Source organism: Eublepharis macularius, chromosome 4 (assembly GCF_028583425.1).
Source record: "Eublepharis macularius isolate TG4126 chromosome 4, MPM_Emac_v1.0, whole genome shotgun sequence".
Taxonomy (NCBI): Eukaryota; Metazoa; Chordata; class Lepidosauria; order Squamata; family Eublepharidae; genus Eublepharis; species Eublepharis macularius.
In genome coordinates, this window is record NC_072793.1 from 99,917,827 (window position 1) to 99,932,519 (window position 14,693).

The window sequence follows — 14,693 nt, forward strand, 5'->3', positions numbered from 1 at the left end:
ATATAATCAATAATAATATTTTTACTTACAGGTATTCTTAACCTTACTAATAAACAGGAAAGGTTATTGACTTACAGTTTCTTCCGATAATTCTTTCTCCAATTAAGGCTGCAAAGTAAACATTGTGAGTGGGGTGGAGTCCCTGAGTTATTTCACAGTTTATAACCACATGCTTGTTTGACCTGCTCATCTTCTTAAAGTGCTCACAACCCTAACACATACATTTCTACAAAAATCATTACATTTCAATTATTGTCCAGCCACAAAGACTAATTTCTATTACATAGAGTAAAGCAATCAAATACCCTATTTCCTCACATGGTTTATGATTTTTTCACTAAAGATTTCATATCCAATTACAAATACATACTTATACGATTACTTACCTATACCCATTTAATAAATATTTCAATAAAGAATTCAATAAATAATTGCTCCATAAAATGATTCACACAAAAATATTGTTACAAATTTGTTTTCAAAAATATACTCTATTTCTTTTATAAAAATGGTGAAAAATCAATTTCATTATTTAAACCGTGTGGAATAAGTGTGTTCATTCTAAAAATCCACTTGGCTTCAGATTTTAATAAAGCCTGGTGTGTATCTGTGTCTTTCATAGGATGGATTACTTCTAGCACAGAGAACACCATTTCTCTCTCATGGTTGTGATACAAGTCAAAATGTTGCAATAAAGGGGCTTCCTTATTTCAAGTTCTTATTTTTTGATAAGTGCTCCTGTATCCTTGTACAGATTGGACGTGTCGTACTTCCGATGTACATAAGATTACATGTGCATACAATAACATAAAATACGTTGGACGTAGCACAAGTAGAAAAATCCTTAGAAAACATCATCTTTTCCATGCGGGGGTGTTTCAATTGTCTAAGGTCTGTGCTTAAAGGGCAAACATTGCAATGTCTGCACAAAAAATGGCCCTGTGGGTGGTTATTCCGTCTATCTACCGGTTTTAAATCTGAAGATACGAGCCAATCCTTTAGGCTTTTCATCCTCCTAAATCTGATTTTAGGGAGATCCTGGCAGACTTTGAACAATATGCCAGTTTCTCTTGATTATTTGTAATACTTTCCCTGACAGTGCGGAGAAATCAAGAGCCCACATGATCTGACTCTTTCTCGGGGGGATCCGGTCCCTGTACCTCAATAAATCTTGTCTTTGAGTTCTTTCCACCCTAATTTTAGCCTGTTTAATTACTCCTGCCGGATATCCCCATTCTAAAAAAGCCTGGCTCATTCTTTCTGCTTCCCTAATATAATCTCCCTGCAGGGTTGCATTTCTCTTAATTCGGAGAAACTGGCTATAAGGAATATTCCTTTTTAAATTGGTCCACAGGAACCAATTGGTCCAAAAACCACAAGAACAAAACAAAAGTAATGAGTTTCAAGTTCAACCTGTGAGCCCCCCACCAGAAGACTATCCAATCACAATTAACATTTCATTTGATGGCCATGGATATGAAAACGGAAGGGTGATTTTTAAAATACACACCTCTAATATTGACCTTGCATAATAATTCCCAGATGGAGTTTGCCTTTTTAACTATTGCTGCACACTGAATCAACGTTTTTATCAAACTATCCACTGCAGCCTCAAGATCTTTTGTAATTTAGTTCAGACCCCAGTAGCATATATTAAAGTTAGGGTTTTTTTATTTCCAATGTATACCACCTTGCACTTATCTACAATGAACTTCATTTGCCACATTGTTGCCATTTACCAATTTTAGAGAGATCCACCTGTCACTTATCACAATCTGCCTTGATTTTCACTATCCTGAATAATTTGTCATCATCTACATACTTTGCTGCTCATCCCCAAGTTCAAATCACTTATGAATTGAATTAAATAGCACCAATCCCAGTAATACTGACACTTAAAGTACCCTACTGCTCATTTGCCTTCATTGTGAGAATATTCAGGCATATATTTCAATTTTTTCCCTCTAGCTTTCTGTCATTTAACAAATTTTTAATCCATCAAATGATTATCCTCCTCTCCCATGACTGCTAAGCTTTCTCAGGATCCTTTGGTATGGTACCTTGAGGAAATCCAAAGTGAGGTACTTTTGGAAATCCAAGTGTATAATGTCTACCAGGTTCATAGGAAGGCTTTTTTTCGATTCTCAAAATTTCCAGTGTTTTCATTGGAAAAATAAAAAATTAGTCTGGGTGGGTGGATTTTTAAAAACATAATTAATATAATTTTGAAATATTTTTAATTACCTTAAAAAGGAGAGGAGCAGACCTTTCCCATCCCATCCTTTTTATTTGCACCAACTAAAATGTAATTAATGAGCAAGTATAGCACTGTATCTCATAAGCAAAGCAGGTACATTTATTCTAGGCCACAGTAATATCCTGGAATGTATCTTTATGAATAGAAAGTTGAAAGAAACATATGAAACAAGCAAGAGTTCAACACTAGCAAATCTTATTTGTGTGAAAAGTAGTTGAGGCTTCCTTCTAAATAAATGATAAACATTTTAAATAATATATTATTGCTTGAGTTCTTATATGGCTTTATATTTGGAAATATTTTACATTCTAAATAGATATTATTTACAACTATTTTACTTTTTTCTGGATTTTTTTAGGATCTCAGCAGCAAAGACATGAAGAAAGATTTGTACATTGTTGCTCATGTAATCAGGATAGGTACAGTATGTTTTATTGAATAGTTTGGATATTAAATTAAAATCAACCTAAATAATATTTATGTATGTCTTATACTGTTTTGTATACTAGTAGAAAGCAGGAAGGGCTGTAGTTCAGTAGTAGAGCATTTACTTTGCACATAAAAGGTCCCAAATTCAATGAAATACCATTCTTTGATACCCTGGAGAGCTGCCACCAGTCTGAGCAGACACTTCTGACCTTGATAAACAGGTGGTCTTATCCACTGTATGGCAGCTTCACATGAAGCTCAGCTTAAAAGAGTGCCAGATAACTTTGTATCATTACATATATGTGCAATATATTAGTCATTTGGGGTAGAAAGTATGGATATTAGTACCTTTTGGGTGGAATAAGCCTTTGCTTATGCATGCTTGTAATATGCTTCCAAGTTGTGAATTAAAAACTGGTCCATTATTGTAAATGAATATATAAAATATGTAGCCCAAGGATAACCATATGGCAGTCAGTAGGCCATCCCATTCTGATCTCTCTCTGCCTCTACTACCTATTCATATGGCCAGTTGAAAGCCCAAGGCATGGTGCCACTTTGTACCTGTCATGTACTCCTATCATTTCCCTGAAGGGGGAGCTGGTTGCTTTTAGAGGAGCAAGAAAGCTGTGTGCTGCTTTCAACTGAACAGGTACTCCTTTCTTTAGGAGATGAAAGGTTACCAGACATCTTGTACACAGGAAAAGAGTGTATAGGAAGAGATCATGAGCTGGGAATAGTCTCTGCTTGACTCACTGGAGACCTAGTCAGAGTAGTTGGGATGGAGGTAGATGGCCCAGTAGTGTGGATCAGTATACAGTATCAGCACATATTCAGAGACCTCTACAGTAATCTTTCACTCCCTGCTGTGTTCTTTGGGACAATGGAGGGAACGTACAAGTTAAGAAGTGGTACACAATTATCTCATGACAAGATTACAAGTATCTCTCCCTTTCACCTCTTAACTTGGAATGGAGAGGACATTCTGCCAGAAGAATAATGGAAGGCAGGATCCAGTCCTTGTACAGGCTAGCTAGGAAAAGCCTGGACTTCTAAGGTCAAGGAATTAACAATATGTGTTATAGATGATATAGTTCTGGATCTTTTGAGATTGGAAGGCATCTAGTTTGTATAAGAGACCTAAATTATATTTATTTGCATTAGGCGTGGGAAAGTAATGACTGTGTGTTTCTTATTAATACTTGTTGTATTTGTTTTCAATACAATGATCTTGTTGATGAAGGAGTAGGGGGGAGGTGAACATTGTCATCAAAGAAAGGCAGTATAATGAATCATACTTTTATGGTGCAATCCTATGTAGAATTACTCCAGTCTAACCCCATTGAAATGAATGGGCTTTGATTGGAGTAACTCTGCATAGGATTGCACTGTTAGTCTTAAGGTGACCCTGCATAATCTCTTTGCATGGAATTTTGAGTGGAGGCAATAAGTATTTTTAATAGATTCAGAAACTGTAAATAGATACTGACCATCTATGGTGACCTAACTGAAGGAACATGTAATCTGGACTCACGATGTGTCCCTTTTAGTAACAGTTGTTGCTTTCATTGAGGCTTGCTTCCTACTTTGAAAATCTTGTATAATAACGGTTCATCTGTTTTCTTGTGGCAAAGGAAATGTACTAATATTCGGACCTGTAGGCTCAATCCTATCAATTTCTGCAAGTGGGTCATAGCGTTAAGAACACCAGTTACAATTATTCATGTATTCTCCACGGACAATCAGTAAAAAATTAATTTGTGAAGCCAGCTGTCATCTCTTCTGAAGAAAGTATTATTTTAATAGAAAAAAATAATTGCATGGTTCATATTTTCTGTTATTTTAGGATTTTCAGAAAGATTTTATGGATCACAAATCTCATTCCTGCTAAATGGCCAGAGGAAAATGATCAAAAGTTCCCACCAAGACACTAAATTTGATGTAACTGCACCTCTCAGAGAAAATTCTCAAGTGATGACACAGTATTTATAATTGTACCTTTTCTATGATAAAGGATTAAAGGTATAGAGAACTGATCTTTAACAGAGAAAGCATAAGCTGCCTGATTCCATGATACTAAAAATTGCTTTTGCTGTAGTATTGGTGCCAGAGAAACAAAGCCATGTTTTATGACAATTGAGCAGACAAAGCTTTTAATGCCGCCAAAGTTTGTGGCACCTGAAATTTATTGTGGCATAGGCCTTTTAAAGCCAGAGCCTACTTTGTCATACATCCGCCAAAGTAGGCTCTGGCTCACAAAAGCTTCTGCCATAATAAATGTGTCAGTTTTATGCCACATAAATAATAAATAAATATGTTGTTTGGGCCTCTTATGTATTAGCAGAGGAAGGTTAATTTTTACATTTGTTTCATGGCAAATTTATTAATATCTGTCAGATGTTTAAGAAACTAGAACCTAAACTGTAATTCTAATAACTGTTTGTTTTAGGGCGCATGTTATTAGCTGATTCAAGAAAGGGTCCTTCTCATCTGCATTATCGACGCCCCTATGGTTGTGCAGTATTAAGCATTATGGATGTAATTCCATCAATCTCTGAATTAAAAGAAGAAAAGGATTTCGTTCTCAAAGTTTACACGTAAGTTACTTATTATGCCAGTTAAAAAAGCCCACATGAACTGTTTGTGTTAGGTCACCTATCTGAATGTTATATAAAATATGGGTACCATGGTCTCAGCTTAAGATGAGCTGTGTAAAATGAAAGTCATTTATATGGTTCAAATTTCTTCATATATTTGACAGGTTATGCTCACTGCTTTCCTTTTATTTCTTCCAAGTAAGTAAATGAATGTCTTACAGGTCTGTGCATATGGATCCCTTATACTAATTTTCCTACTTTCTAATCTCTTTGCTTTGGTTTGGCAGAGATAATGCACAGTTCTTTAAATAAACATTATGACTTGACATTTGTTCCATAGGAAAGCAAAGTGCAGGGTAGAGAAAACAGCTGTCACCGACTTTTTACAGTAGCTTTAAAGCAGCTTGAGAGCCCCATTTGTAATCACTTTTAGAGCTGTGATTTCCTGCTGACTGTATGTGAGCCAAGCTATTTATAAGCTTACTCTAGTTAGAATTTATAGGCTTCCTTTTCATTAATGATGGCACAGACAGTGCTGCCAAGCTTGGCTTTTGATATTTTGAAAATTGAATAAAAGTACTGTTCCCCAACCTAGGGTGGGTTCCCTGAGAGAGAAGGCAGCAGTGCATGGCAAAGGAAAGTAGCAGTGGGCATAGAGAAAGCTGCATCTACTCTTGACTCTAACTGCAGTGGTGTAGATGTGAGTGAAGCAGCAGGTGAGAAAAACCACCTTCCTCTATGCTGCTGTGGCTATTCTATAATCCATTTAGTCACAGGAGAGTGCTCAGTACCTAAGACTTCAGGAGATGTTTTGCGGGACTGAGATTTTCCTGTGCTGCATGATATAGGTAGGAATAAACCATAAGTAGGCCTGCCCAAAATGAGCAGTCTATAAATTGGAAATTACTGCAAAAACAATCAAGAATAGTGATCAGACAAGGAAGTAGCATGCAATCAGAAAGAGAAGAAGGCAGCAGTGTAACACCAAATCAGAAAGGTATATGGATGGGGTTACATAAGTAATCATGATTTATGAGTTTTTTCTACTGAGCTTTATCTTATTTCTTTGCATTTAATTCATATTTCATTTTAGATCATGTTATTTTTAAAAGGAAAACAAGGGTTTTTTAAAAAATAAACACTATTACAATATAAAAATCCTCCATTACTACGAGGGGGTGTGAAGAAAAAATGTTTTAATTCAGATATGGATATCAGGAATACCATAAATTGGTATTCTTGATATCCAAGCCAGATTCTCTAATTGGATTTGGTTTTATTAGATAATCCCAAATATATTGGCCATTATTCCCTATGGGGAAACTTCCTGGGGGGCTGACTTGAAATTGTTGGCTGAGGGAAAAATACCACATACACACAAATGCTCTGGTCATGTTAAATGGGCCTAGTTTAAATGGTGGCAGCGTATATATAGGGAGCTTAAAAAGAAGAAAGAAAAGAGACAAAAGGAGAGAAAACTTGAATTAGTCAAATTAGAAATGGATGAACGAAGGCAACAATAAATGGAGGAATGTAAAAGGCAACAAAATCTAGAACTGGAAAAGATCAGACTTGAGAAAGAGACAGCAATACAAATGCAAAAGCTTAAATTGAGAGAAACTGAATGGGGGGCAGTTAATCCAGCCCCTAAGGGTCAAGAAGACAACTACCTGAGGGTAGATATGAAAATAATTCCTTTATTTCAAAAGGAGGATAATTTAAAGGCTTGTTTTGTAAGTTTTGAAAGAGCCTGCAAAGATTTCAATATCCCAGATGAACAGAGAATGACCTATATAAGATCTCAAATCTCTGGTGGTCTGAGTGAAGTATACAGTGAAATAGGGGTGATAAGGTAAATGATTATGTTCATTGTCCGTCTTCTGTGCAGTCCCATGTGGGCAGGCCTGCTGATTGGTAGGTTTTCAAGCTTTAGACTGCTAGGGGGCACTCGTCTCCCCGGTGCACATGCACGGCTTTTTGCACCTAACGGTACCTGGAGACGATGCCCCCTCCACTCAGTTCCTTTTTGCCACTGAGAAGGTTCTGCTCATCCGCATGCATCCTAGGAAAAGAGAAGAAGAGAAACGAATTATTATTGAGAGTGCAAAAATGGGTGATAAAGCCTTATTTAAGAGGTGCACCATTTGCGCAACCAAAATGACTGGGAGAAGGCCACAACATGCAGGCCTGTGAGCACTGCCATAAGTTCACCCCCAAGGCTAGAGCAGAGAGAGCAGCTAGACTCAAAGCTCTTTCGTGGGAAGGGGCTATGAAAGCCACTGAGGGGCCCAAACCACCCTTCCTTTCCACCTCTTCTACAGGGAATTGTGCGACCGTTAGCTCTTTGTGCCCAGAACCTAAGTCCCCAGCTCAGATCCGATGGTCCTTGAGCCATTCCACAACTTCGACCTCCTATCTGACTTGGATCCGACACCATCATGCTCTCAGAACCCAGATCTTGACAGACATACCTCAGACTAAACATGCGCCTTAGAAGTCATCTCCAAGGTTGGAACTGGTTGTTGCACCCCCGAGATCAGAACTGGCTGTTGTGCCTCACAGGGCGGAGCCAGCAATTGTCCATTCTTCCAAGAAGAAGAAGCACTCAGAACCACATGGGGAGCATACTTTGGATTAGTCAGTGTTGAACCTGAGGAGTGTGAGACCAAAAGGCTCGGGATCGAAAGAGAGGACGGAACTGAAGGCTTCAGACACGACAATCACTGAGCCGAAAGCAGCCTTGTCTGAGTTCCGTGAACCGCCCTGTAAGAAGGCAAAAATAAAAACCAAACATTTGGAACCATCCTCGAATCCCAAGGAGTCTGAACTGGTATCAGACCGACCCAGGACACCATCATTTCACTCCTATTCTCAAACATCGCAAGACGGGAAGTTAGCAGCAGAGCACACAATTGGATTCCTAGCAAGGACAGTAAAGCGAAAGGGAAGAGGATTGATGGAAAAAGGAAGCAAAACAAGTATACTACTGGAAAAGAGCAGACACGTGGGGAGGCTCAAAACCGAGCCCCACGATGGCTGGGGGAAAAGGAGCAGATAAGGAATGGCAAATCTCGGTGGATGCTGCAATCGAAGGGCTGAAAAAAAAGGTGGCAGAGAATCACAGAGAGTTGTTACAGAACATGTAAGAAATGCTGGCAAAGGATTTTAAAGAGATGAGAGATGTTATTCAAGCCGATGTAGCTGCACTATTAGACAAAACTACGGGCAACCCCAGACTAACAATTATAGTTGCAGAAAACAAGCCAGGGAATCACTTATCAGAAATATATTTTCATATATCATGTGAAAAAGTGCAGTAGTGCAAAAGTGCAATGATTCAATTATGATAATTTTACAATACAATTTTACAATACAAAAATACACAAACACACAGTACAATCATTACAAGAAGTCTTTCATAGTCCGTAGAAATTATCCTATACGTTAAAGTGCAAAGTGTCTATCGCAATAAGGAGCCGGAGGTGGAGAGTGGCAATGAGCTCGTATATCCTTTCACAGTCCAAAAATTAAATTAATTCAAAAACGCCGACGGGAATGTGCAGGCAGATCTCAATTAACCCGTTTCGTGAGTAAACAACTCACTTCATCCTGGGCATGAACATTTCGGACTGGACCCAAGTGTAGTGCAAGCTCCGTATACCCTCTCCGGCAGCAAATGAATCAGATGGTGCTAACGGACGTATGCACCATCTAGCGTATATATAGTATATACGTATATATATACGTATATATACGTATAATATAGTATGTCTACAAGAGACACACATTAAAGATAAAGACATAAAATATTTAAAAAACAAACAATTGGGGAAAGAATATTTATCAGCGTCTAAACAAAAGAAGAAAGGAGTAGTGATTTATGTAAATGAGGCTGTAGAATCCAAATTAATTTTTCAGGATCAAGATGGAAGATATGTGGCCGTGGAAATAAATATAAATGCGAAAAAAATATTGGTAATAGCTCTCTATGCGCCAAATGGAGCAAAAGACCAATTTTTCAAAGATTTATTGAACAAATTCGGTCAGGATGTATTTGATCAGATGATATTGGTTGGAGATTTTAATGGTGTGGTGGACTTGCAATTAGACAAAAAATCAAAAACAACCATTAAAAAATCAGGGAAGCTACCGAAAACTTTTTTTGAATTAGTTCAACAAGAACATTTGGAAGACGTATGGAGAAAAGAAAATCCAAAAAGTACTGAATTTGCATACTACTCCGCAAGGCACTTATCATTTTCACGTATTGACATGATTTGGGCAACAAAAGATTTGACTCTATTGACAAAAAAAGTGGAAATCTTACTGAAGGTGAGCGCAGACCACAATCCAATGTTATGGAAATGGACAATGGGTCGAAGAAAATTTAGATGGAGAATAAATGAGGATTTATTACAAAATCAGGAAAATTTGAAGTATTTGAAAGAAGAAACTAAGCAATTTTTTGTAACAAATAATAACAATGAAGTCTCAACACAGATGGTATGGGATACCTATAAGGTTGTAATGAGAGGAAATTTAACCTTACTTAATAGTAAGGATAAGAAAAGAAAGCAGGAGAAATGGCAAGAAATACAAGAAAAAAATTATTTAAAAGAACAACAATTGAAGAAAAGACCAGGAAAAAAGTCGATTATACAGGAAATCAAAATATTGCAGGATCAAATAACAGCCATTAGTAATAAAGAGCTAGAATGGAAGTTAAAGACATTAAAGCAGAAGTCATTTGAAGGAGCAAATAAACCAGGAAAGTATTTAGCCTGGCAACTGAAAAAAAGGAAGGAAATGAAAATCGTTAATACAATAATGGAGGAAGGTAAGGAATTGAAAGATCATCAATTAATTAAGCGTGCGTTCTTTAAATACTATGCTAAATTATTTCAAAAGAAATCAGTGAATGTACAAGAGATAGATGGGTATTTAAAGAATGCCCACCTACCAAAAGTACCAGAAGAGATGAAACAGAGACGGAATGCTCCAATAACAGAAGAAGAAATCATACAGGCAATCGAAGCGGCTAAGATTGGGAAAGCACCAGGACCTGATGGGATCACAGCTAAATTTTATAAAGTAATGAAGGAGGACCTAGTACCGACTTTAAAAAATGTAATAAACGATATGCTTCAAGGAAAGGGTCTCCCAGATAACATGGAATGAAGCTAGTATTGCACTGATCCCAAAGAAAGTCAAGATTTGACAGAGTTGAAAAATTATAGACCCATATCGCTTATAAACAATGACTATAAAATAATGGCAAGAATACTGGCAGATAGGCTCAAAATATGGTTAATGGACTTTATAGATGAAGACCAGGCCGGATTCTTACCAAACAGGCAGTTAAAAGACAATTTGAGAGTAGCGATAAATGCTATAGAATATTATGACAAGCGACCTGATAAGGAAGTTGGCCTATTCTTTGCAGATGCAGAGAAGGCCTTTGACAATTTGAACTGGGATTTTATGTTCGCAACTATGGAGAAGATGGATCTAGGTAATGAATTTATACAAGCAGTGAAAACAATTTATAACTTACAAAGGGCAACAATATGTGTTAATGATGACCTGACAGAGAAGTTGGAAATAAGGAAAGGAACCAGACAAGGATGTCCACTATCGCCGCTTTTGTTTGTGATGGTCTTAGAAGTATTATTGAGGAGGATTAGAGAAGATGATAGTATAAAAGGAATAAAAATAAAAGGATCCTCCTACAAATTGAGAGCATTTGCAGACGATGTGATGTTTATAGTGGAAGACCCTCTACAAACCCTGCCAAGACTGCTGGACAAAATAAAGGAGTTTGGAGATTTGGCGGGTTTCTACATAAACAAAAAGAAGTCAAAAATAATAACCAAAAATATGATTAAGAAGAAACAACAAGAATTAAGTGAGTTAACAAACTGTGAAGTGGTACACAGAACTAAATATTTGGGGATAGAGCTGACAGCTAAGAATATAGACTTGTTTAAGAATAACTACGAAAAGCTCCGGGCTCAAATTGAAAGAGACATGATAAAATGGAATAAATTAAATTTGTCGTGGTTAGGCCGAATTGCCGCAATTAAAATGAATGTACTGCCCAGAGTGATGTTTTTAATGCAAACAATTCCAATTGTGAAAGATAAGAAACAATTTGAAAAATGGCAGAGGAAGATATCAGAATTTGTCTGGGCAGGCAAGAAACCAAGAGTCAAGATGAAAGTTCTTTGTGACGCTAAGGAAAGAGGAGGAATGCAGTTACCTGATTTAAGACTTTACCATGAAGCGATATATTTGGTGTGGCTAAAAGAATGGGTGTCTTTGACCAATCATAAGCTATTAATGTTGGAAGGATATAATAAATTATTTGGATGACACGCATATATGTGGTATGGAAAGTATAATATGGATGCAATGTTTCAGCACCACTACCTTAGAAGAAACCTACTGTTAACCTGGTTCAAGTACAAGAAATTTATAGAGCTAAAGAAACCACTTTGGATTGTTCCAGCTGAAGTAATCAACCCAAATATGGAATATCAGGAAAAGGAATGGCTTACCCGCAAAGAATTAACAGTATTAGAAAATGATGGGTTGAAACTCAAGCGAAACAAGGAGTTGCCATTTAAATATGGTTGGTTACAATATAGACAAATTAAAGATTTATTTGATTCAGAACATAGAAAGAATGATTTTAGAATTAAAAATTCAGAACTAGAGGAACTATTATTGGGGGATAATAGTAAAGCAATATCTAAAATGTATAAGTTGTTATTGAAGTGGTTTACAGAAGATGAAACAGTCAAGGTGCAAATGGTAAAGTGGGCCATAAATTGTAATAAGGAAATAGTGATGGAAGCATGGGAACAATTATGGAAAAATACCTTAAAAATATCAACTTGTACCAGAATTAAAGAGAACGGTTACAAAATGCTGTATAGATGGTACTTAACACCGAAAAAATTAGCCATAGCTAACAAACAGTTATCGAATAAATGTTGGAAATGTAAGGAGCATGAAGGTTCTCTATTTCATATGTGGTGGACTTGCCAAAAGGCTAGAGACTTCTGGTCTAGAATATGTGCTGAAATGTCTTTGATATTACAATATAATGTTGCTAAAAATCCAGAAATGTTATTACTATCTTTACATTTAGAAGAGGTCAATAGAAATGATAAGATATTGTTGTATTATATGATAGCAGCAGCAAGAATTCTATATGCTCAATATTGGAAAAAAGAAGAAGTACCGAATATTGAAGAATGGACAAGGAAGCTGTTGTACATGGCCGAAATGTACAAACTAACAAGAAATCTGAAAGAGCAAGATCCAGAAACGTTTCTGGAAGACTGGAAGAAGTTTAAGAAATATTTGGAAAAGAAATGCGATGTAAAAGGACAATTGTGGTCTTTGGAGGGATTTTAAACTTCATGAAGTAAGATTTTAACGAAGGGAATATATATTAAGATCTGTACCATGGTTAACATAATATAATTGTAATATAGTGAAATAATAATCTTTATGAATAAACGGGGGGTTCGAGTGTTGTTGGAAGTCAATAGAGAATAGGGGGAGGGGAAGGGGTGAGGTTATATATTTATAAAGGTTTAGTTTGGATAAGCTGTATGTATTAACCAACTATTTTATATCACCTCATCCAATAAAATCTATTTTTAAAAAAATTTCACTCCTATTCTCCGTCTTACCATTCTTCTGCTGAGGAAGGTGAGCTGCCAAAAGGAACTGATCCAGATCGGTCGTGGAGATCGGACAACAAAAATAGTTTTGGCTACTATCCCCCGGCACACCAGACCTGGTCCTACCCTTCTTCTAGGTATGGTCTGGACCTTGGTGATCCGTACAGTATACATTCCAGATTCGATGCCTTCGAACCCACCAGAGAGTTTCCAGAACACCTTCTAATATGACGGGCTCCATGATGTCATACCAACTGTCGGAACCAGACTGTGAGCTGGGTGCCAGCCCCGCTTTGGAACTGTCCCCAGATGAGATGGTCTTGGGTATGGGACAAATCCCTCCTAATGAGAACTATAAACTACACGGAGCAGCTGTTAAGAATGACACAGTCCTTAGATATCAAAGTATCTGCTATGGACCCTAAACCAAAGGACAAGATAATGTAGCATCTCTATTTTGGCAACCTAGCCAATGTAGCCTTCCCTATCATTTCAGGCTTTGTAGAGCTGTTGAACACTATCTGTGAAAAGCCTGCATTGACGCATCCCACATCACAGAAGGCTGAGGGTTTGCCCATTCCTCTTTAATCACCCTCCTCCATTGTCCTTGGTGACAGAGGAGATTCAGGCCAGACAATGCCGGGGCACTCATGCAATCCTGGCTGACAAGAAGAGCAAGAAATTAGACTCTCTGGGAAGAAAGCTTTATTCTTCTTCTGCCCTTAATGTGAAGATTACCAACTACTTGGCCATAATGGGAGCTTACCAAGTGTTCTTATGGAACAGGATATCTACCTTCATAGATAAACTGCCAGAGGATCAGAGAATGCTGGCTAGGGTTATTCGTGATTGAAGAGACTACCCTTTTTTCCTCCTATACTGATGAATACCTATCTCAGAAGTGCAAGGATAGGCAGATGGTTCGGTCGTATGGATTGATCCCACCTAAGCAACCCACTCAGCGTTACCAGTATCAACCCCAACAACCATATAGGGGGCAATCTTACCATCACCAGCCATATCCTCAGTATGCCATTACAAACACCCTCAATCCCAACAGGGCCAGTATCAGAGGAGAAGGCCTAATAATTGCCCATGATGGGGGCAACAGAGCTCCATGAGTAAAGAGTCCCAGGGACAGCAGAAACCTTTCTGACTAGTTGTGGAGCAGTCTGCTGTGTTTGGTGATAGGTTGGCTGCTTTTTTCTCGGCCTGGGTTGATGTTACTACTGATAGTTGGGATCTGAAAATTGTTAAAGTTGGATATAAAATTGAGTTTGAATTTTATCCAACCCTGAGTCTTCCCACTTTTTCATCTTGTTCCTTTTCTGATAAGTTACACTCTGAAATAACGGCGTTGCAAAGAAGAGTACAATACAGCAAGTACCCCTGACTGAATTGAGTGGAGTTTTTATTCCAACATGTTTTTAGTGGATAAGAAAGATGGAGATGTTAGACCTATTCTTGATCTTAGAGGTCTAAATAAGTTTATCAGGACGAGAACATTCAGAATGGTGACACTGAATATGGTACTGCAGCTGTTCCCACGGAATACATGGTTTACAGTGTTAGACCTAAAAGATGCTTATTTTCACATTGTTATACATCCATCCCATAGAAAATTTCTATGTTTTGCATGTAACAGAAGGATTTTCCAGTACCAGGTCTTACCATTTGGCCTGTCCACAGCCCCTCATGTTTTCACCAAGTGTTTGG

General features: G+C 37.5%; 1 protein-coding gene across 1 annotated transcript in view; it reads left to right on the top strand.

Annotated features, from left to right (window-relative positions):
* Positions 1-14,693, top strand: part of DOCK3 (dedicator of cytokinesis 3) — a 566,279-nt gene that overhangs the window by 218,141 nt on the left and 333,445 nt on the right. The window contains exons 12-13 of the mRNA XM_054976377.1: positions 2,616-2,676; positions 5,136-5,283. Coding sequence (XP_054832352.1) covers positions 2,616-2,676; positions 5,136-5,283 — 209 coding nt within the window. The remainder of the gene's footprint in view (positions 1-2,615; positions 2,677-5,135; positions 5,284-14,693) is intronic.